The sequence below is a fragment of the Chiroxiphia lanceolata genome, chromosome 2, assembly GCF_009829145.1.
Source record: "Chiroxiphia lanceolata isolate bChiLan1 chromosome 2, bChiLan1.pri, whole genome shotgun sequence".
In the NCBI taxonomy this organism is placed as follows: Eukaryota; Metazoa; Chordata; class Aves; order Passeriformes; family Pipridae; genus Chiroxiphia; species Chiroxiphia lanceolata.
In genome coordinates, this window is record NC_045638.1 from 99,268,295 (window position 1) to 99,290,724 (window position 22,430).

General features: G+C 41.6%; 1 protein-coding gene across 1 annotated transcript; it reads left to right on the forward strand.

Annotated features, from left to right (window-relative positions):
- The first annotated feature begins 1,841 nt into the window (after window positions 1-1,841).
- On the forward strand, window positions 1,842-11,576 carry LNP1 (leukemia NUP98 fusion partner 1). Its single transcript, XM_032680353.1, has 3 exons — window positions 1,842-2,132; window positions 8,931-9,176; window positions 11,241-11,576. The coding sequence occupies exons 1-3, from the start codon at window positions 1,983-1,985 to the stop codon at window positions 11,424-11,426; spliced, it is 582 nt and encodes a 193-aa protein (XP_032536244.1). The 5' UTR covers window positions 1,842-1,982; the 3' UTR covers window positions 11,427-11,576.
- Window positions 11,577-22,430: the final 10,854 nt, after the last annotated feature.

The window sequence follows — 22,430 nt, forward strand, 5'->3', positions numbered from 1 at the left end:
GTCACCTGTCTCAGCATGGCAGGAGCATTTCCTGTTCCACACAACAGCCTGCAGTTCTGTCTTGCATGTCAGAAAAGAAGAAACTCAAACCACAAAGTAGAAAACAAGTATCCAACAGGTTGATAAATTCCTACTGGGACAGCCTCAGTTCCACCCACGTGATGCTTCCTATAAGCTACTGTAGGCCTTCAGATATATCTTGCCTGAACACCTGGGTGGCCTCAAGGATGCGAGTCAAATTCAGGCTGTCAGAATATGGCCAGGAGTGTTCTTCACCACCTGAAGAATCAGCCTACACATCCTTTTTGTTGCTTCAGGTATATTTTTATTGTACTGCTTTGCAGGTATTCCCCTTGCTCCTAATCACCTGTGCCTCTGCCAAGAAAGCAGCCTGCTGCAGGTTTGATTGTGTCCAAGCTCTGATATATCACATCTGAGCCAATACTATCTCCCATACATGGAGACCCATGTACTCCAGGTCCCCTTGCTACACAGTCTTGCCTGCCTCGGACAAAGTAAAACTTGGGCACATAGGCATCCATAACCAATTGGTCTCTTTACCCATACTGTTTAGAATGAAGAGTACTACATGGTAGTAGTAGTTAAACATCCTACCTACACCCACATGAATGAAACTGGACTTCTGTTACTACATCTGTATTTCTAAGTAGGTTGTGGAATAGACAGGGTTTAATGCTGGACCCCTGATCCTCTGTAATGCTAAATTACCAACAAGCTTTTCAGCGTACTTCTGGCCAAGGCCAACTAGCATCTCCACAGCAATGCCTAGGCACCAGGAGAACACCTAGAACACACCAAGGACTGCTTCCAGTAAGAAGTTAGATTTGGGTTCTTCCTGTTATGCAGCCTTCCAACACTACCCCAATAGGCTCTACAGCCTTAGAGCCCTCCTCCTTGTCCTTCTGCCATGTCCCCAGGCATGTAACACATCTTCCAGTTTCATACCGTACAATCAACAGTTTTATGGGCCACAAGAGAGTTTGTGTGTTATATCAGATAATTTAAAATAAAGAATACACAAAAATTACAACAAAATATTACAACCACAGTGCAGTACGTACAGCCTGAAGGAGATGCACAGCACGAGCGCCGTGTAGGGTACGTGTGATCAGTGTAGCAACTGAGTCTCAGGGCCAGAAAACAGTCTCTGGCCCTATTCTGTTTGTGGTCTAGACATGGCCTATGTGGGTTACACCCAGGGCTGGTGAGGAGGAATCAGACATATTTTTACCCTGTGTGCATTCAAGCGAGGCAGTGCCTCCCATAACCCTGTATGGCAGATGAAATTATTCTGGTGAAAAGCAGCTGACACAAGTTTCCACTGTCTGTCATAACCCAAAAATGAACAAGCGGTTCCTTCGGGGGGGGCTTGGTTCTACCTAGAGAGACCACATTTCCTAAATACTGAAAGAAGAGCAGAGGCAACAGAAGTCAGAATGGAGAGAAACCTGGGAAGAGTTGGCCATTTGTGCTCCCTCCCACAGAGCCAGTTATGTCTCTGCAAGCGGCCGTGCCAGTTCCTGACCAACATCAATATGTCAATTCTGCTTCTCAAAATCACAGGCCTACTTTGGGTTTGTGTATGCACCTCCCAGGCATGTAACTGTGGGCAATTCTCCATTGGTATTGACAGCTGGTGCACTCAACAGCCACACACACAGAGCACAGAGTAGCCAACACTCCCCCCACCAGCCCCCTGCGGCAGTGTCATATTGGACAGCGCTGCAATGGAAAGGTTAAAAGAAACCTTGTTGAAAAGAAATGAGAAAGGATTGACTTCATGTTTAGACGGTGCCCAGGGCTGCAGTGGGATGGGTTTGTGCAGAAAGAGTGGTTGAAACTGCGTCTCTGCTTCCTCTTCTTGGCAGAACAGTGTGAAATTACTGGCTTGGTGGTGGAATTTGACCTTGCTTTTCCTTGTCTGGTTGGGAGACACCCCCCCAAGTTTGGAACATCTGTACATGGAATATGACGAGGATGAGGATATCTTCTTTGCAAAATGGATGAGCAGCTTCTGGGGCCACAACTTGATCGATGAGAATGAGAAAGAGGGTAGAGGCCACAAGAAACGTCAGACACGATTCTGTAATGAGAGGAGAGCATCCCTACCGGTAAGAGCTGTGTGCAGTTTTCTCTGTGTGTGCATGTGGTTTATGCATAAATATAAGTTCCATCCCCAGGATCATGGCCCTGGAAATGCATCAGGATAGGTATGGTACACCTTACCAAGTAAGTTCAGTTCCTGCTGGCAGCAGCTAGTTGCTTTTTGGATTTAGCTGCCAACCAGGGTCAGGCCTCTGGTGTCTTCGAATACAGGAAAACTGGTAAATTCCAAGATAAATGATGACAGGACCAGAAACACAAGGAGAAGCATGTAATAGCTGCCTAACTATGCATTACAGTGTTTTTCTGTCTGCTCAGCATGACCTGGCAGAGATCAAAACATTTTGTGACTGGCATGCATAAAGACTGTCTTTAACAAGTCTGTTCTCATATGTAAAACTATGTAACTCCATGTGTATTAATAGGATTTGGACCTAATTCTGCAAATATACTATCTCCAGGGAGTTTTACTCCCTGGGATTTAGCTGTTTGCAGGTGCAACTTCTAATTTAAGCTAGAGGATGTGGTCTCTTCTGATTTAAAACATCTGACCCTGGAAACAAGGATACACTACATAACAAAGCTTATTAAACTGTGAAGTAAGATTTTAAGGTAGAAGTATAGTCTGGGTTCTTAAACTAACAAAAGAGTTTGGAAAGGGGCAGGATTCATGTGCAGAAGCAGATTTTTAAGGCAGCTCACAACTATCTGTTGTTGAAAATTAAGTTAAACTGAAAACAGCTTTCATATTCTTCTTTTTACTCAAAGACTGTTGCTTTTATTTCAGCTCTTAGAAGAATATTTAGGTGGTCCAAACCTGTCTCTTTTTTCCCAACTACATCAGTTGGCTAAACAAAGATACTGTGTTTCCTTAAAGCCATTTTATACTTATATCCTTAGATCATTTTGGCTGCAACAAAGCAAATGCTAATATATGGAGGAGAAACAGCTAATCTTTTCCAAGCTTTTTTTTTTTATGCCATGTTATGTTTTCACCTTGCAAGTTCTCCACTGGAACTGCCATGTTTTAAGCTATAGGATTTTTCATGTTCAAAAAATTTGGCTAAGAAACTAAAAGAGTCCAAAACCACCTTCTCCCTCTTTAAATTCATGGACATGCTGCAGAGGTAACCTTCAGTCTTAATGTCTGGTCTGATGAGCCACATTTGTTATTTACTGTTATATTTCACCTTTGCCACAGATTGCAAAACAGACTCTGAACTAGAGCTTTGCTGGTGTATTCCATCAGAATGCTGGAAATACAATATCCATTGGTGTTGGGGGCGGTTAATTTATTTTACTGTATATTATTTTTTTCCTTCAGAGATCTATGCATATATGATTTCTATAGACCTCAGGAAGTGTAAGAATGAACTTTAAATCACTTTCCATTCAGCATCATGCTGAACACATCTTGTTGTATATTCTTGTACATTGTGTCTGTATTAGTGTGTGCACAGACATTTAATTTAAAGCATGTTCCTATATTGTTTGTTCAAAAGCTATTTAAATATTTAACTAATAGCTATTCAAATACTTTGCTGTAGTTGAATTTGGATTAAGTTAGCTGACAGAAAGACTGTGATTTTTTGACATTGTTGTTCAACAAGGTAAAATTATCATGTACACGTATATGTCTGGCTTTTTCATTAATGCTTCACACAAATTTCTCTTGCTCTCCTAGTTTTATGTATAAGATATAAATTTTAACTGCTTTATTTCTCAGAGCCAGTAGTTGACTAGAGGAATGAGAAGGGAAGATTTGTTTGGTGATTTTATGATTTGGGGATAAATTCTGAGATGAAACTTTTGATTTGGAAGTTGACTAGTTGGTGGTAAATAGCACTAAAACATGTTGCCTTTAAACAAAGCTAGGAATTAAATCACTAACAACGCCTGAGAAATACCTTCAGAAAGAGTATCTGGTGATTGAGAGCAACAACTTGCTATTGCACCTGGCCATGTGTTTTGTACAGTTACTACAAATTATAATGACTGTGAGATTCATTATTACAAATGTTAACTACTGTAAGATTCAAAACACTTGTACTGTTATTTAAATATTGTCTTCGTTTTATCAGAACTGTGCAATTAATCAGGAGGAATAATAACTGAGATTAGACAGCATTTCTTCTGTAAATACCTTACAGCAGATGACAGTGTACCCTTTTGTCTGTCTCAACACCTTATTTTGAAGTAACTCCACTGTCCAGGTGAAAATCGAGTCAGCAGGTTCTGACACAGCTATTGACAGAAGTTCCTTGTGCAGATACAATGGTACTGCCAAAACAGCACTGCCAGCACACTTTTTCTTGTATCCAAGGCTGATATGCAGTGCATCAGCAATAGTGCAGCCCTGCCCACGGGGACTGCAGCTGCATCAGGAGTGTTTGGGTATTACATAGCAAAATGCTCACATTGTAGCACAAAAGGTGCTACAGTTATATAACGCTGGAAATCACTTTCAGCTCCAAATTGGTGCGTTGGTCTTTGTGGTATTTCCTGTGCTGTAGTAAGATATTCAAGCCACTGCTCTCACCTCAAACACAATAATAAATTCTGTGGCATCCTATCATCGTACAGCCCCCTCCAAAAATAAGCATAAAGCTTTGTAGAATAACTCACAAACTAACAGAAGTTTTTTTCCCAACATCTTGGTGTACCTCACAAACATTACTGAGATGAGCTTCACAAAATGCTTTTGCTATTGTCATTCACATTTTGCTGAGGGAAACATAAAATTGTGTTCATCCTTCCCTGGGTCACGGGCAAGTCAGGCTAAAACATGCAACTCTCCTGAAAAGTGTCAGAGTTGTATATGATGCTGTGGGCCAACAGTGAATGTGAAGACTGCCTGGGGAGAACTGCCATCTGTTTCCATCTCCTCTATTTAGCTTGTTCCCCTGGCAAATTTTAGGCAAATTAACTGTGATACTCTTCTTGAAGGCTCCAGCTATGACCTTCCTTGACACATTCTAGTTATCCTGCACCATTTTGGTTCAGGACAGTTCTTACCTCCTAGATATTTTGTTGTGGGGAAAAGATAGGGGGCAAAGGAGCGCTGATAAGAGTTTTACAACCTATACATGTATCAGCCTTCAAATAGGTTTTGCTGCTCACAGGAAAAAATCTGATAAGAGCAGCTGAGAGTGGGAGTAGAATGACTGACTGCTGTTGAAGTTACTAACATTTAATTTACACTAAAGTCAGACTCAACATTTACCACAATATTGTTACTAGAGATCAGTTGGATCTCAGACCAAAACATTTTTTAAGGAATATATGCTTGTTTATAAGCTTTTCAGAAGGAAATGAAGCCATGGGACAGCATCCAAATGTCCAATATTCCAAAATATCCCTAAAATACTGGAGTTATTGGTTAAACTTCAGCAAACAGAACATTCGTGCTGACACACTGAAGACTAATTTTCTTATTGACAGCTGTGCAAGCATTCAGATCAAGCTCAAAAGATGCAAGCAATCAGCTTGTCTACAACAGAAATTGAGAAAGAGATTAGGCAAATTGTATTGCCACCAATTTCTTGAAGTATTTTTGTTTGTGTATTTTTTGTATGTTTTAGATGGGCAATTAGCAGATTAGCTGTTTTGTGAATAGATACACTGAGCATGACTGGCCTTTACCCAAAGGCAGAAAAAAAGAGTACTAAAGGGAGTGAGAAACAATCACTGAGATCCTTTGGTACTTCTGGATTTCCCAGAGCTGGCAAAAAATCCCCATTTTGATACCTGGAGCATTTAACATTCTTCCTTCTCATGTCTTTTCCCTTGTTTCACTTCCTCTCCACTTCTCCAGTTTAAGAACTACTTGAGGTCAGATCCTGAGAGGCAGAGACCAAGGTGAGTTCACTAAAGAGGTACCAGATGTAGGCATGAGGCAGCTGCTGGGCCAAGGACAGGAGCTGATGCTGGGACTGCGCTCAGAGAACTTTGTCAAGGGACGACTGCAGCAGTGGGTGCACACCCAGGAGTGCAGATAGAGAGGCAATCTCTGTTGGCAGCAGCTGCTGAGACTTCAGGAGGGGAAAGCATAGATTAAAGCAGTCTTCATCCGTTCTTATTTACAGTGTTACCAAGCAATCAATTTGGCATTAAACATGTGTATTAATGCATGTATTAAATCTATGAAACAGGAAGAAAGACACTTGGATTTTATCTACAGTCAGTGCCAGATCTGCTTCATCGCTGAACTTCATTTTATGACTCTCAGTTTTTCACAGAGTCAATATTAAATAAAAGAAGACTAATGTCCTGTGCTAGATATAAGCTATGAAATGTTCATGCCTGAGGAGTTATGGTGAGGCTCTTGTCTTCTGTAGGGTTGTGTCCATAAGTCAGCAATATGCTGACATGCCTTAGCACACTGTCCTAGGTATGGTGGTGTGTATCATGAAAAGGCACTGTGAGAGAAAGCACAGCCACAGTAATATGGTTGCACAGATATTTACCCTTAGTCCACTGAGGTAGATGGGCATTTCAGAGGAAAGCCTGTCCCTTTTCCGGACCATTGCTGCCATGTCAATAGGTAAACTGTAGTCTTTCTTTAGGGGCTTAATTATAATTCCCTCTGTGAAGGGAAATTAAAAAGCAATGTCTTAGTAGAAGAAAACATTTACTAACATTGCAAAACAGGATTGATAGAATACAATTCCCCATTTCAGTTGTCCTCCTGTGGGTTTTTTTCACCCAAAACCCTCTAAGAACAACCAGTGATTTTTACTGTGAGACAATTTTTGTTTCCAGGAAACAATATATGTTGATGACACAGAAGACATTTAGCTTGTTGAGTTTGGCATGGCATGTGTGCTCCTGTCCCTCAAGCACAATGTGATTGCTTTCACGCTTTTTAAAGTAACAATACAATATGACCTTACAGAACTTACAGCTGTATCGATTGGTTTGAAACCAAAGTAAAAATAGTGTGGCAGAAATCATTAACACTACTCTCAGAGGCAGTCCATAATACTGGACATAGTAAGCTTATGTCTGGCAAAAAAAATTGAACTAGTACCATACATTTGGAAAACTCTTCACTATTATGTACTTCTGCCAGGTGTGAGATTTATTATTTTTAGCATCTCTCATCAAGCCTGTCTAATGTGATATAACCACAACCACATGAAGGCAGAGCCTCACTATTTAGAGAAAGGCTGCATAGGTCCCTGTTGTGTTTATACAATATATATATTATATATATATTTATATATATAATAGCATCTGGGCCAGAGTAAATGAAATTGTGTACAGGACATATTTCAGGTGGCAACTATACCAATTTGATTAAGCTTTCCTCCATTTGTTAATAAACCAAAACAAACAGTACACACACACTCCTCCCCAACAAACCCTACTCTGAGTGTAGGGTTTTCTACTGGATTTTCTTAGAAAGCATTTCAGAATCTGTAGAATAGAACTTCAATTGTTTGAAACACTCACAGCTCCCTTGAAGGCAGCAGAGCTTCTCAGTAGTTGAAGACTTAGCGTCAGGCTTATACAAAACATAGAATCACAGAATCAATTAGGTTGGAAAAGACCCCTGAGATCATCAAATCCAACCTCTGATTGAACACCACTGCGCCAACTAGACCATGGCACTAAGTGCCACATCCAGTGTTTCCTTAAACACCTCCAGCGATGGTGACTCCACCACCTCCCTGGGCAGTCCTTTCCAATGACATCCTGTCTGTGAAGAAATTCCTCATAATGTCCAAAACATATACCCATTCAAACATGTATCCAGCAGTTGGGTGCCTGGAGTGGCCTCACCTGACACCTGCAGGGGTGTCATTTTCAGTACCTCCTGGCTCTGAGTTTTCACCACCTGCATCTTACCAGTGTTCAGCTACTCATCCCTAAAAAGCACCAGCAACTGGCAGGGTTTGGGGCACCCCTGGCTCTCTGTAGTGTCCTTCTCACCCACCACATCTACAGGTCTGTCTATTCCTAAAACCACCAATACATGACTCTGCAGGACACAGCAGTTCTGTATCAGTTTAATCTCCTTTACAGACATTCAATTAAACACAGCTGATGCAGATCAATAACTTCTATCTGCATGTCAGGCCTGGGAAAACTGAATCAAAAAGAAACTAAACAACTACCTACTCTCTCCCCACATCAGCCCTACAAATGTAATTGTAGGAAGTCTGTTTTCTATCACTTCTCTGGCAGAGATGTGTCCCTCAGTGCCCTGAAAGTGCTCCCTCATCAATTCATGACAAATGTGCCCAAGAAACCAGCAGAAAATTAAAAGATGGGCAATAAAGCTTCTTGTCTGCAAGCTGAAATTTGACAGAACTGGGCTAGAAATGGTTGCTGTCACACTCAAATTAATTCAAACATCTGATAAAGCTTGGAGCACCCATGGGTCAAACCCCGTATCTGAGTCCTCTTTCCACAAAAGGCTTGGTCTTTGATTTTTGAGGGTCCTGCCCAGAAACTGCAACCAGATCAAGGCCTGAGTTTTTGAGGCTGTGAATGGTTCCAGTTCCTTTTAGTGCCAGTGAACTCTAAGAGGACCCAGCAACTTTACTTTTGAAAAGCTCATTTGGGTGCCAAAGCTTAGATACTCAAAACCAGGAATAATAGGAAATCCTGCAGCTGCTGCCTCCAGAAAAGCAAGTTTGTGACAGTGTGATTCTCCTGCACATAAGAGGAAAGACACGGGATTCTGGGCATGGTCCTTCACTCTGCACCACTCTTGGGAGAGTCTCTGTGGCAGAAAAAAAATCTACTTTGTGTGCTTTGCTTTAATATTTAGTACTCAACAAAGACCTTTTGTTTTTCAGGCCCAGCTTTCCTCCTTCCATGCAACACGACTTCATGATTCTGCCAAAGGCTCATCTTCAGGCCATCTCAAGGGCTCCAAGGAATTTCAAGAAGACCAAGATGTCAAATGCCACTGCCACAGGAAGGCAAGCAGAACAGCTTCAGCAGACAGCTCAGGCCCAGACACAAGATCAAATTCCATTCAGGAATTTGCAGAGTCCTTTGAAAAGCAATTGCATCTCAAAAGCAAGCGCTCAGTTTCTTTGGTAGGTGACAAGCAACTTAATATCACTACCTAAGAAAAAGCCCAATCAACCAACAAGTGAGCCAGCTTTATCCTTTGTGTAATAGCTGTGACTTTGCTGGAGAAAGTGCAGAAATTAACTTGAACTAGAATTTCTCACATTATGTCGTCTCAAATTACTACAGCAGCACAAACAAGGTTGAAGTTATATCAATAATGTGAGGATTCTTGATGTAGTGTTGCCATCTAGGCTTATTCAGAAACATTTATCCTCAAAATGAGGTACTGCACTGGCTGTGGCAATATTTTCAGAGGTTTCTGTGGCTGTGACAACAAAACATGACAATATAAACCCAGATTTGCTTCACTTTTGCCATGAGACCCAGCTCACTTCCTCACTGCTGCCTACCTGGTTTAACCTATATGGTATTATCTGTAAGACTGCCAGACACTGCAGTGTTTGAGAGGCTTCTCTTTTACCCCTTGGGACTCCATTCATCTGCTTTCTGCAGTGTCACCACACTGCTACAGCAGCAACTATTGCTATAAGTGGCTGAACTGAACATAATTTCACTGTAAGGGCATGCTGGCAGCAGGGGATTCTCCCCCCATTTCATTCTTTTCTCCATCATTCTGTCCTGAGACAAGACCATTTTTTGTATGGTTTGTGTTGAGGAAGTAGCCAATAACAACATTTTGTCTACAACACTTTAACACATTTCTGTAATTATGATACATAATATCTGATGTATCATACAATGGAAGGAAGGGTAATAAATCCTAACTCACTTTTACATACCAGAATGCTATCAAATTGTCACCCCATTCAAAAAGCTGTGCTTGAATAACACTTGACATTATCACCAGATAGCCATAGAAGGAAGTATCCTTTTTTTTCCCAGTTTGTTGACACTGACAGTTTGAATGGAAAAGTAATTTTCATCTCTCTTTGCAGACCTTCTGTGCACCAAAAGAGAGAAAAAAAAATATCTCTTTTCAATAAGCATCATTATTACATGATCAGTTCCACAATTATGGTCCTTGATGACCAGTCTTCTAAGAATATGTAGAATTATGGTGATGACAGCACTGTTACGCCATTGTCAAGATTTTAAGTGTATTCTCTAATCTTATTTTTCCCCTTTAGGAACTACTCAATTTATTTCATTTTGGAATTCACATTGCCTCACGTGCCAATGCTCACTAGTGGTTGTCTGGTTTATCATTTCTAATTTCTCAAAAATGCCTATGGCTAGAAAGTCTGTGAGTGTGTAATAATTGTATGATGGGTATAGTGAGCATAATGTATTAAATATGACATCAGTTCCAGATAAAACATGCATTCCTGTACCCTTCTGTAATCTACAGTGGCATGTGCTGAGCTGTATTTTAATCTGTCTTTCAAGCAGACCAGATTGTTGTCATTTCCTCAGTCGCCATTGACATTTGAGAGATGTGAAGGACTTGAGGATCTCAGAGAACTGAGCAAGAGGTGTCAGAGATTTGAAAAGAAATTTGAGCTTAAACTTGTGTCTCCAAATGGAGCATTTTTTTTGCATTCAGAGCTCTGTGGGTGCAATTCAAACCACCATGATGACACAGGTGAAAGAAAAGTGTGGGAAAGGTAACTCATCTCCTTCCCTGCATATTGCTTTTCTCTTAAAAACGTGTCTTTGAGAATACTTCATGACCTTCAGCACTTGTTTTCAGTGAGGCCTATGTGGCTAGTACTGAACAGCCTTCAGGCACGTAAAGATGGATCATGTGAAAGGACAGAAACGTGGAGTCTGGGCTGAAATCTTGGAGCCTGTCTGTTTTTCCCTCCCATACTCAAGTCTGCTGGGCAGGTGACCCTTCTATCATACACAGAGTATAATCAAGGCATGTTTGCTGCTTCTTGCTGAGTTTTAGGGTGACTGGCTTGAGCCTTGAATTTGAGCCCATCATGGTAGACCTGATCATGCTGAGGCAGGTTACTGCAATATTTTTGTTATACATTACTAATCAAATAAAATGATGAGCTTGCTTTTTTTTATTCATGTAGGAGTCACTTTTAATTCCCAGCTGTTTCTTCTCTGCCTTTTAGCAACCTGAAGGCGTGAAGGAGAGACGAGAAAGAGAAAGATTGCATTTGAGAAAAAGCAAGTCTCATAAGAGAATGGAAGAGAAATCAGAGCCAAGGAGTGAACGAGAAGAAGCTGAAGGTTCAGAAGTACCTGCAAAACACAACGAAGAGTTTCCATCACAAGCAAGCATTCAGAAAGGATATTAATGCACAGGCAGCTAGAATGCATTGAGATAATCAATTTTAACTCTCCCCCTGAAGAGCAGAGGGAGAATTCTTGTTTTGTTTTGACTAGAAGAGGCCTGATAGCTAGAATAAACCCTAAGCTGTAAAACAAAAGTAAAATTCAACTGCATCATTAACACCATGTTACTACCTTCCTTTCTTTACTTTTGTTGTTAGGAATGTGACCCTTGTCATAGGAGTATATCAGTAGCAAGATCCAAGTTAGCAATTAACCACCATAAGAGGGTTTCAGGGAAATTTAACATTGTGGCAGGACAGTGGTGGATGTGTTCATTTAAGAGAAGGCCACCATGAATGTATTATAGAGCCATGCAAAGTCATCCAAAGCCTTATGTTTCTGTTTTAACTAAAACCGGGCTTACTGGTAGGTTTGGGAAGAAAAAAGTACACATAAACAGCCAACTGCTTCCTGGCCCTGATGTTCACTTAGATTTGTCTTGAAAACATGTATCTTTTTGCTTTGACAGTCTTTCAACTCCAAATTTATGGACTTTTTCTCTTCTTCACCTCCCTGATGTCTCACTTCTCTCTGCTTTCCCTATCGCTATGCAGTATGACTCTTGTTTCTCTGACATCCCTCAACCCTCTCCCATGTCCTCAGTCCCATTTCCCCAGTCACACAACTAGTTCATTCTCCCAGATTTAACCTCATCACCTTGCTTCTTTTGTGGCTTTCCCCCTCTCCATTTACTACTTTGTAGTCCTTTCTTGTAGCTACCAACCTTTTTTGCTGCATCTCTACTCATGCCTCATCAAAATTTGAGCTTTGCTGAAAGTTCTCCAGGAAAAACAGAGATCTATCTCTCTTACTTCCATATAATCTCTTCAAGGGGTTGCTGAGGCACTGCAACCCTTTTTCCTTTTTTTCTTTTCTTGAACTTGGGCCAAACCAAGGGAATTGGAACTGCCACGATCCATGAAAATCAGGAGTTAGGAAAACTCCATTCCTCTGGCTGAAGATCTCCTGAACAGAGGTGTAAATCTCATCTCCACATGCTCACAAACACATACACATCCCCATAATTCCCCCATGCTTCCCTTTCTTCAACAGGCAAGTCTTCTCTCTAGACACAACCTTGCCCTCTTTGGGAATATTCTCCCCAGGCCTAGTATGGAGAAAGCCTGCTTTGGGTAATTTAGTTAGAGAAGAGTGAAGACTAATGAAATCATGAACAAAAGTCAAAGCCTGATGGATATTCTTCCTGTGATTTTCTGTAATTAACAAAGATCTTACTATTTTACCTTAGAGCCTTAATTTTGAAGTTCAACCTTTTAAAAGATTAGGGCATCCTTAAAACTTTGTAAGACTTATCTCCATTAAAGGATTGTGTTTTGTTTTGTTTTGTTTTTTTTGGGGGATATATAAGAAAGCAATTGAATCTTTGCTGATGCTTGTAAATTGCTTCTTGCATGGTAACTTGTATTATAAACTAATAAATCTGAGGGAAAATGTTCTTCCTATGCATAGTTCCTGTCCTCCTCAATCCAGATTGAATTTTTCATGAAGTTCTTCTGTCAGCCCAAACTTACACACAGATGGCTTTCCTTTTATAACTGTTATTTGAAGACTGCATTACAACAGACCAGGATAGAAAGGAACATGGACATCTGTGTCTGAGTTGCTCAGATAAAACCTCTCACATATATCCTTTCGTGTAGCAGCCTGCCCTCACATCTTGTGCGAGCTGAATGCCGTGGCTGCACCCTGGATTTCAGACCATCAGCCATCTCCTCCTGTTTTACAGACAGGTTAACTCAACAGGCCCCAGCAGAATTTTATTGTGTTCATCAGACTAATGTGCTGGCTGTACACCACACCTGATGAACAGAAAACGCCAAAAAGAGCTAAAATAGAAAAGTCATGTGTGGCTGGTCCTGACTTGCTGTTTTCCATCTCCACCAAAGCAGAGTCAAGCCTCACTGCCACCGAGGCAGCTGGGCAGGTCTGCCTGCAGACAGCTCCAGTGTGTAGCACTGAATCCCATCTCTCAGATGGGAGAGTCTGTGAGTGTTCGTGTCCCTCTTGAACTGGCCCATCAGTCCTGCTGTGTGACATTGGAAAGAGAAGCTTTCAAATTATGTCCTCTGTTTGCTCAAAAGTGTTCTCCCTTGCTCCCTATCATGCCTGATTAGACCAACAGCCCTTTCCAGTTCAGTCCCGTCTAGCCTGGTGCAGTAGTATTACTTAGAAGGACTGAAGCTTGCATGATAGAATGAAATCATTCTCCACAGAAATTAACAAGTATTCCATAATGAATCAGGTATTTGGGAAGGAAGGTAATCACCCAAAGAGGAATCTGATTGTAATGGCATGTCTGATATTTCTGTTTCCACAGGAGGAGGAATGGGGGTATACAAGTAGTCAGAAAGGCTCCAAAGGGTTTTTTTTCTCACAGTAGGTCACCAATTCAGTCATGACTGGCATAAAAAGTAGTCACTGCCTTGATTCTCATCCTGAATTCCTGGAGCAGCGGGGCTGTGGGTAGTTTCTGCATGGATGCCCATTCTTGTGCAAACACTGCTTTTTCTGCCCTTTCCAAGATGACTGCAAATTGCATCAGAGTCCAAACCTTGGACATGAAGGAGGTCAGTCAGTAGGAAGCAAAGACAAAGGGATGAAAAAATGTCTTTTCCAAAATGCTCATTACCAGGAAATGTTGAAAACACAGAACAGTTTTACAAGAAAGGGGAATGAGCGGGAAAACTGATGTGACTCAGGGGCCCATGAAGGATGCTTTAAACTTGCTGTGTCTCACTAGACCACGGTCTGGTAAAACACTCATCCCTGTGGATCCTTCCCAGCACTTCAAGCTAACTAGAAAGTGCTGCTGTGGGAAGTCAAGGTGTGGGTGCATACAAGCTTTTCAAGTGCAAGATAGAGTTACACCCCTGTGTTTTCTGAGAGGGCTAAGAAGGGAACATCAACTGCTTTCATGTAATTTTTTAGGTGGGCATTCCCAAAGCAAAATATTTATGCTTTTGTGCTTCTCAGGTATTGTTTAAGTGCAGCATGGTTTTGAGGATGAATTAATTTATGAGTACTTCTTAACTTATCATGCATTATTATATGAAATGCCAGACCCACAAAATGAAAATGAAGCAATAACTAAACAAGAATTTCTGGGGAAAAATAGGAAATATTTAAATACTTAACTAAAATAAAGCAACCACGATGTATAACTGAAGAAGAATATAATAGCCATTAAAAAAAGAAGCAAAATATTAAATATGCAAAAAATGAAAATGTTAATCTGTAGTTTTTTGCTCTTTAGCACAAAAAAAGGTATTTGGATAAGCACAGCTCTGGCTCTGAATGCACTCAGTGTACACTTGAATAGTGTAAAAACACATAGAGATATAATCAAACTTGATAACCAAAATTATTCACACAGAAATGAATCATAATCATGGGACTTGGAGTTTATACAGCCATCTGCCAAAACCATTGAAAACAAACAGGCCTTGAAATATGTCCAGAAGGATATTGCAGCCAAAATCTAGTCAATCAATGAGAGAAATGAACATTGAAATCCAGCAGTCTATCACAGATAATGCCCTGCCTGCAGTTGTTGTGCCAGAGCTTTAGGTAACTGTGCATGAACAAATGTGAAATGTGAAAATAAACACGCTCATCATAGGAAAAATTGCTTGTGGAGTGTTGATTTCCATTTTCACTATTGTTTTAGATTGGCTTGACAAATGATATTCCTCCTATTAGGAGGATCCCCCTGAATCCTAGCCCCATCTCTCCTGTTCTTTGGAAAAGATAACTTCATTCAGCTGTGTCTTGTCTCTAAGTCAGATAGAAAATAGGAGAAAGAAGTGGTACAACACATCAGAGACTAATATTCTGTGATATTTGATGTATTCTTGTCCTTATACAATAGGTCTTCTGCACAGGTTTGATGAGATCAGGGTGCAGACTCTCTGGCTTGGGCAGGCCACTCCACACTGATGATATCTCATTTACTTCTTAAACTGAGGTTCTTTCCCCTACTTTTGTGGCCCATGGCTTTTTGCAAAGACCACTCAAATCTCTCTCTGCAGATATTATATTTTGGGATCCAACAGGTATTCATTGCAATTCAATTACCTAATCCAAAGCAATTCTGAGCTGAGAATATTTAAGACTAACAAAAATTTCATTTCACTTGAAGAAAGAAGATCTGGATCTGTGTGTAATTTGTCATGATGACTTGGGGACTGGCAGCAGCACAGAACTCTACCGCATGCACATCTTTCACAGAGCTATCATGACAAATTCCCAGGGCCTTATTTTCTGTTACTTGCAGGTAGAGAGCAGAGGAAGGAGTTCATGTATCAAATTCTCCAGACCATGACTAAAGCTTCATTGCTGGTGACTGAAAGGTGATACACCTGTGTGTTGAAGTCACTGCAGTAATCCCATATTACCAGATGCTACCATACAGGAGCTGCTGCAGCCACAGTGTGTCATTCTTAAAAGAATGCATTAGTGGAAAAGGGGAACACCAGTGCTCTAAAGGAGCTGCAAGCTCTGTGCTTCAGAGCTGGCTCTGCAGAGAAGGAACAAGCAGTTCTCCTAATTCCCAGCTAATTGATGTACTGTGTCCAGCTCTGGGGCCCCAACACAAGAAAGACGTTAACCTGTTGTAATGAGTCTAGAGGTGAGCTGCTAAGTTGATCACAGGGCTGGAGCACCTCTCCTATAAAGGCAGGGTGAGAGAGTTGGGGTTGTTCAACCTGGAGAAGAGAAAGCTCTGGGGAGACCTTAGAGCCCCTCCTAGTACCTAAAGAGGACCTAAAAGAGAGCTGGAGAGGGACTTTTCACAAGAGCATGGAGCGATAAGACAAGGGGAAATGGCCTTAAGCTGAAGGAGAGTAGATTTAGATTACATATTAGGAAAAAATTCTTTAAGGGTGGCGAGGCACTGGAACAAGTTGCCCAGAGAGGTTGTGGACTCCCCATCCCCGGAAATGTTCAAGGCCAGGCTGTATAGGGCCCTGGTCTGTGAAAAGTTCCCTACCCATGGCAGAGGGGTTGGAACTAGACAGTCTCTGAAGTTCTGTTCCAACCCAAACCATTCTATGATTCTATGATGTTTTAGGGTTCAATCAGTCCAGCTTACTCCTCTCCATAGAGGTAAAGTAAATGGTACAGTTGGTGCCTGTATTGATAACCTCAGGAAGGGGACCAAGCACTAAGTACTCCTCTCTTTGGAGGTTGTTTCTGTAGGTGACATCTGAAACACATTAGTGGAGTGAGAGAAGTGGATGTAACTGCTGTGCTAGCTGTACTTTAAAACTCAAAACCTTGTCTCAGGACTGCTTGGTCTGCTATCAAATAAGTAAAATAGAAAGCACTGGATACCATATTCTTCTAGAAAAAAATAAAGCTGTGTCTGATCTGGATCCTGATGAAGTTATTCTGATGATAACAGGACTTCATCTAATAATAGTATCCTCATTTCCTCAATATCATTGATTCAGTAAATATTTTGGACCAGGGATCTTAATTTCTGAACGGAATATATCAGCTCCACCTCTCAAAATTCCTGGGAAATAACAGGAATTCCTGCATTGAAATTCTGTTTGCTGGTGCTCTTTCCCACTTGCTTTTAGCAGTGTATTTAAAAGTGGATGCTAAAGAAACCAACCTGTCCAGCTTGTCTTGTCCAGGTGCTTCTGTAAAGTCAGTGGCAGGCTTTTGTCATCTGTGATGAAGAAGTCAAGCCTTTAGGACTACAGAGGGGAACTATTCAAAGTTTGATTTTAGTCACAGAAGAAGAAAGAAATTAAAACTTTGCTCAGTGAATTAATGCAGTATGAGGTTAGTGTAAGGGGGATGGAGTTTTATACAGTTCAGAGATGAACTTTGAAGATAAAAACTCCTAGCTCCTTCCCAGGGGCTAGGAAAGAAGTAAAAAATATTTTTACAATTCCTTGGACAGTGTAAATAAAAATTACACATTTGCCACAAAATACATTTCTTACAAGTTATTTCACTTAGGATCGTTAAATGACTAGGCAACCTTTATAGCCATTTTCCAGCAGAGGGAGTCTCCATACCAAGTGCGAACATACACTATGGTCCACTGGAAGCAAGAGTTTGAGACTCAAATTAATTACAGTGCCAGCAGGAGACAATCATAGCCAAGAGCACAGGTTCCTGTGCCCCATGTTGTTCATATATGACTTTTTTTATATGAAGGAAATCAATATACACTGAAAGCCATGGCAGATCTTAGTCTGGTATTAGGGAATGCAGTATTTACCCCGTGGTCAGCAGAAAACCTTGATCCGGCTATGGACATCCCATACTGCTGAATCACTAGTTGGCAGCTCCTTACTGCAGGTGTTTCCCAACTCTCCTATTCCTCTACCCTCCATTTCCAGGGTACAGCCCACACTCCCCTCCTTTAACCGGTTGGAGAGCTGCTGTGCAGCCCTGGATGCCCCCACCCCCACGCACACTGAATGCCCAGGCTGGTGGGAAGGGATGAGCACCACGCCCTGCAGAGGGATGGAGATCCCCATGGCTGCTGTTTTCCTTGGAGTCAACAGGTGACCAGCATCATAGACAGCTCACCAGCCACTGCTCAGGGAGCTGCTCCTCCACTCAGCCCAGCTTCTCTTCACCTCTGTGGCAGCCCTGAGGTTCACAAGGTTTCACTCTGCACTCAGAAAACAAGGTGGGTTGTCTGCCTACACCTCTCTGAAACTTTCTTCACGTACATGCCTGTAGTCACTATATCATAACTAAGGGATTTGCAGCTCCTGGTGCTCAGTCTTGCTTTCCTTATTTTCAATGGTAAATGAGCAAGAGATTTTGGGAAGCTCTCACCAAATCCTTACTAGGAGAGATAATACATTTCTTGCCCCAGGTTTATTCTGACAGAACAATCATATGTGATGCCAGAAGCTTCTCAATGAGAAAAAGCAATAGCATTTTTATTCTTATAAGCAGCACAAGTACTTTTCATATGCAGAATAGCTGAAAAGAAGCTATATCTTAAGCTACATTTCAAAACATCTCTGTTCATCAAATGCAACCTCTCCTCTACAAGAGGAAAGTGAGCCGAGTGGCACATCCACCCACATTTTGGCTGGTCCAGTTCAGCCTCTGGCGGATGAGGGGAGGTTTGTGCTGCTTTGCTGGGCTGTGAACTGCAATGACAAAGGGCAGAGATTCACTCCTGTTGGGCAGCTTTGCTGTGTGGGTACACCCAGCAGTGGGACAGAAATAAGCGCCTGGGAAGCAGCAGGAGTCTTAAACCACTCAGCTTCTTTGTACAGTCAACGTGAGTTACAGTCCTTGGCCTCTCATTATTATTTCAGAGGAAATCTGGTGACATAAAACCATGTTGAACTTCATTCTCCAAATACATACAAGTATGCTGATTGAAGGGGGAGTTGCTCATGGTTGTGAAACGAAGTGCAAATAGACACATTGCAGGATCAGTTCATATGTCCTGTCAAATAAATACATACATTTGTTCAGAAACAAAAAGGAGATAAAAAACTGAATTTCATAAAACAATCAAAGTAAGTCACAGGAATATCAAAACAAAGCTGACAGTAATTGAAAGAGGATGTTTTGGCTGGGAGCTTCAGCACAAGACCCAGAATCAGAATTGACCCTCTTTCCCTTTTACACTAATCACTGGCTTACTAAATTAGTTGGAAATTTAATTTTTATTGTGCCTGTTCACCAAGGTACAAACTAACATTTTATTTTTATATAATATATACACTCTGCATACATAGATACACACACACACACATATACACACACATAGACGTGCTGACAATTATACATTTGTATGTCTATGCATCTCCCAAGAGAAGTGTTTCTGTGGGTTTCTGTCCACCACTCCCTCTACCCAGCCACAAACTAGTACTTTTCGAGCTATCTCTGGGTTTCTTTGCTTTCCCTCAATTCTCTTTCTTTCTCAGAAACAGGCTTCTCCCTGTCAATCCCCAGCTTCCCAGCAACAGCCTTTTCCTATGAAGCTGCTTTGCTGACTGCCTGTGACCCCATTACATCCAACACCACCCTGTGAGCTCAAACTCCTGTTCAAAGGTGCCTGTGTTGATAAGGTGTCTTTGCCAATGGACAGACATTTCAACAGACATTGCAATGTTATGGGAAACTGGGTGAAAAGGCAGGACCATGTGGGAGTCAGCACTGTGGAAGTGGCCCTGTCTACCCTGGCAGTGCCAGCTGGGCTTTTGGATTAAAGCACAAGGGAGGAAGAGCCAAGTGAATTAGTGCTGAGGCACCACTGCAGCTGTGACTCGGTGTCTGGCTTGGGAGCAGTGATGGTGACACCAGGGATGAGGAGCTCAGGCTGGATTTTTTCATGGGACTGTCTCCTTAGCATATCCCTGGAAAGGACTGTAGTGGAGACAGCCCAGAGCTGCCTTTGGGAGAAAGTTGGTTTGTGAGATGTGTTTTGTGTTGATGGGAGGGACCTGGGGTGGGGATTCTATAAATTCTGTTTTGGAAGGGCAAAGTTTCGCTAAGCAACAGCCAAGTGGGAGATCCTGGTGAGATGGGACATGTGGCCATGCCTGTAAGGAGCTGGTTAGGAGGACAGTGACCGAGGGGTAAGTGTTTGTCTCGAGGAAATATTGCACTTGATCACAGAGACTTCTGTGACTTGGATGGGCTCTTGCCTTATTACTGCTCTTTCTCTTTCATGTGTGTGATAAGTGTGTGTATCGGGGGAGGTTTTTGCATCAGAGATTTTCTGGCCCTGGTGACCCATGGGATGAAGACCAGTGCAAGAACAACCACATGCTCCTGCTCTACATGGCAAGTAGGAGGATGTTTACCTGCCATGCTGCACGAGAGCCACAGGAAAAGGGTCACAGGAGGCAATGCCCTTGCAGCAGGACACAGGATTTAGAATCTCTCTACCACTCCATGTTCATCTCCCACAGCTTCTGCTGTGCTTCTGCTCTCACTTTCTCTCTTGCCCTGAAAAAGCATTTTCCCTCCCTTCTCCCTAGGCTGGGCTACAGCTGATGCTTTTCATATAAGTTCTTAAGTGGCCAGCTTTCCCATCCTGTTCTTTCTGTCTCATGTCTCTGTCCAGAGGGTTGTTCACCCTGATGTCCTCCCCCAGCCAGCTCTCCTGACTCACCCGAGGTACGTGCAGAACTTCAAAAAGTGAGTCAGAGAGACTGAGAGAACAAAATGAAACAATGAGGAAGACAAAACTGCAACATAAAAAAAAAAAAAATGTTGAAAGACCACCATTAGGTTTACAAAGTTACACTCTGAAAAGCTGGACAAATCCAGAACTAATGCTGCCTTTGGAAGTGTAGTTCAGCCCCCTCTTCCCTTCCCTCCCACAATGTGTATTATGTGACATGATTTAATTGTTTGGCTGGATACTATTTTTCCCACGGGACTAGTACCTCATGTAGTGTAAATGCAGGACAGCGTCTGGGAATGAAGCTGGTCTCTGCATTTCCTGGATTAAGTGTGGGACTAGGAGCCCCATTTATCACTGTGTAAACCAGAGAGTTTGCTGAATTCAGAGCTGCCAGTTTCTTCATAAGGTTTTCTGGGGTGGCTTTCCTGCAGCCTCCAAACATTTATCATCACAGTGTGCATTAAAGGTGAGGAGATACTATTTCCAAGGAACTGGGAACTTTTTATTATGATTTGCTGCACTTTTTTTGAATATTCCGTTGGCCCTGGCATTGGTTCAGAATACTTTATGATTTAACCAACTGCTCCAGCAGACTTCATTTGCTGTTCTCAGTGCTTGGTGCTTCTATAAAATCTCTAACCTAAATGTTTCCTTCCAGGTACCTCAAAATAAGAAACCATCAGCCAAACACAGACATGCAGATATCTCATCTAGAAGTGACCAAGGAACTTCATGGAGTCAGGGAGAATTTCTAGTTCTTTCAGCCTCTATTTCTTTCCTCAGCTAGCAAATTACTCACCATTTTCCCACAGCCCTCTGCCTTAGGTTTCCATGTCCCAGTTTCTGGAACTACTGATAAACTAGGACTTGCCTTGACATCTGACCCTGAGTGAGTACACCAGATGAGCTCTCCACCGCCTGTCGCTACTGGGAAGTTATACTTTGTAGACATATTTGACTACTCTGTTGCTGACCATCCTTCATCAAAAAACCCATCTCATTTTTCCCAGTGTGAATAAACTCTCACTTTCTAATATAAAACCTGCTTCACAAGCTGAAGCATAGTAAAAACTAATGTCATTCCACATTCTCAGAGATGATTTTCAGACTTCTTTTGCTCTCATTCATCTGATATATGAGACAAGAAAAAGCAAAGATTCTTATTTGGCAATGTCAGGACAGGGATCGTCTTTTTTTATTCATATTTGTACTCGTCATGGTTTAACACATATACAAAAGCAGCACAGTACTGAAGATGACCTGACCTGCATAGCTCTCGGTGTCAAGACATATATTTATTTCAAGTACTGAAATTCTGAGAAGAAAAACCTTTGGGATCTGCAAAGTACTTTCTCCTAGTGCTTCTGCTTTTCCCAGATTTCTCTGTTCTTCATCATCATAGTACAGGAATAGAGAAGTCGGGAGAAAATTCTTACTGCTAACACTCCTGGCATTTGTGGCTTTATTACAGTAGATTCCCCATGTCAAATTGCTAGATTAGTTCAAAGGACTCTAATCAACTTGAAATGTAGCCAATTATCTGTGAATTATAGATTGTTTCAGGTAATGCTCCTGTAGTCACTGCAGTTCCTCTGTTAATGCAGATAGCGATAATCTGAGCTCTTCCAACTCTTTTGTCTCCGTGATTGTTTTTGCACGTTCTTCTAGATGAAAGACTTTCATAAGGGGGGATGCATTTTTATATGCTAGGACTCAGCTTGTCAAGCTGCGTGGAGAGGACATAAACTTGAAAAAAGCACCATTTTTGAAAGTTTCTTGCAAAGGTCTTACAGGCTACTTGTAAAAAACAAAAAGCAGAAGT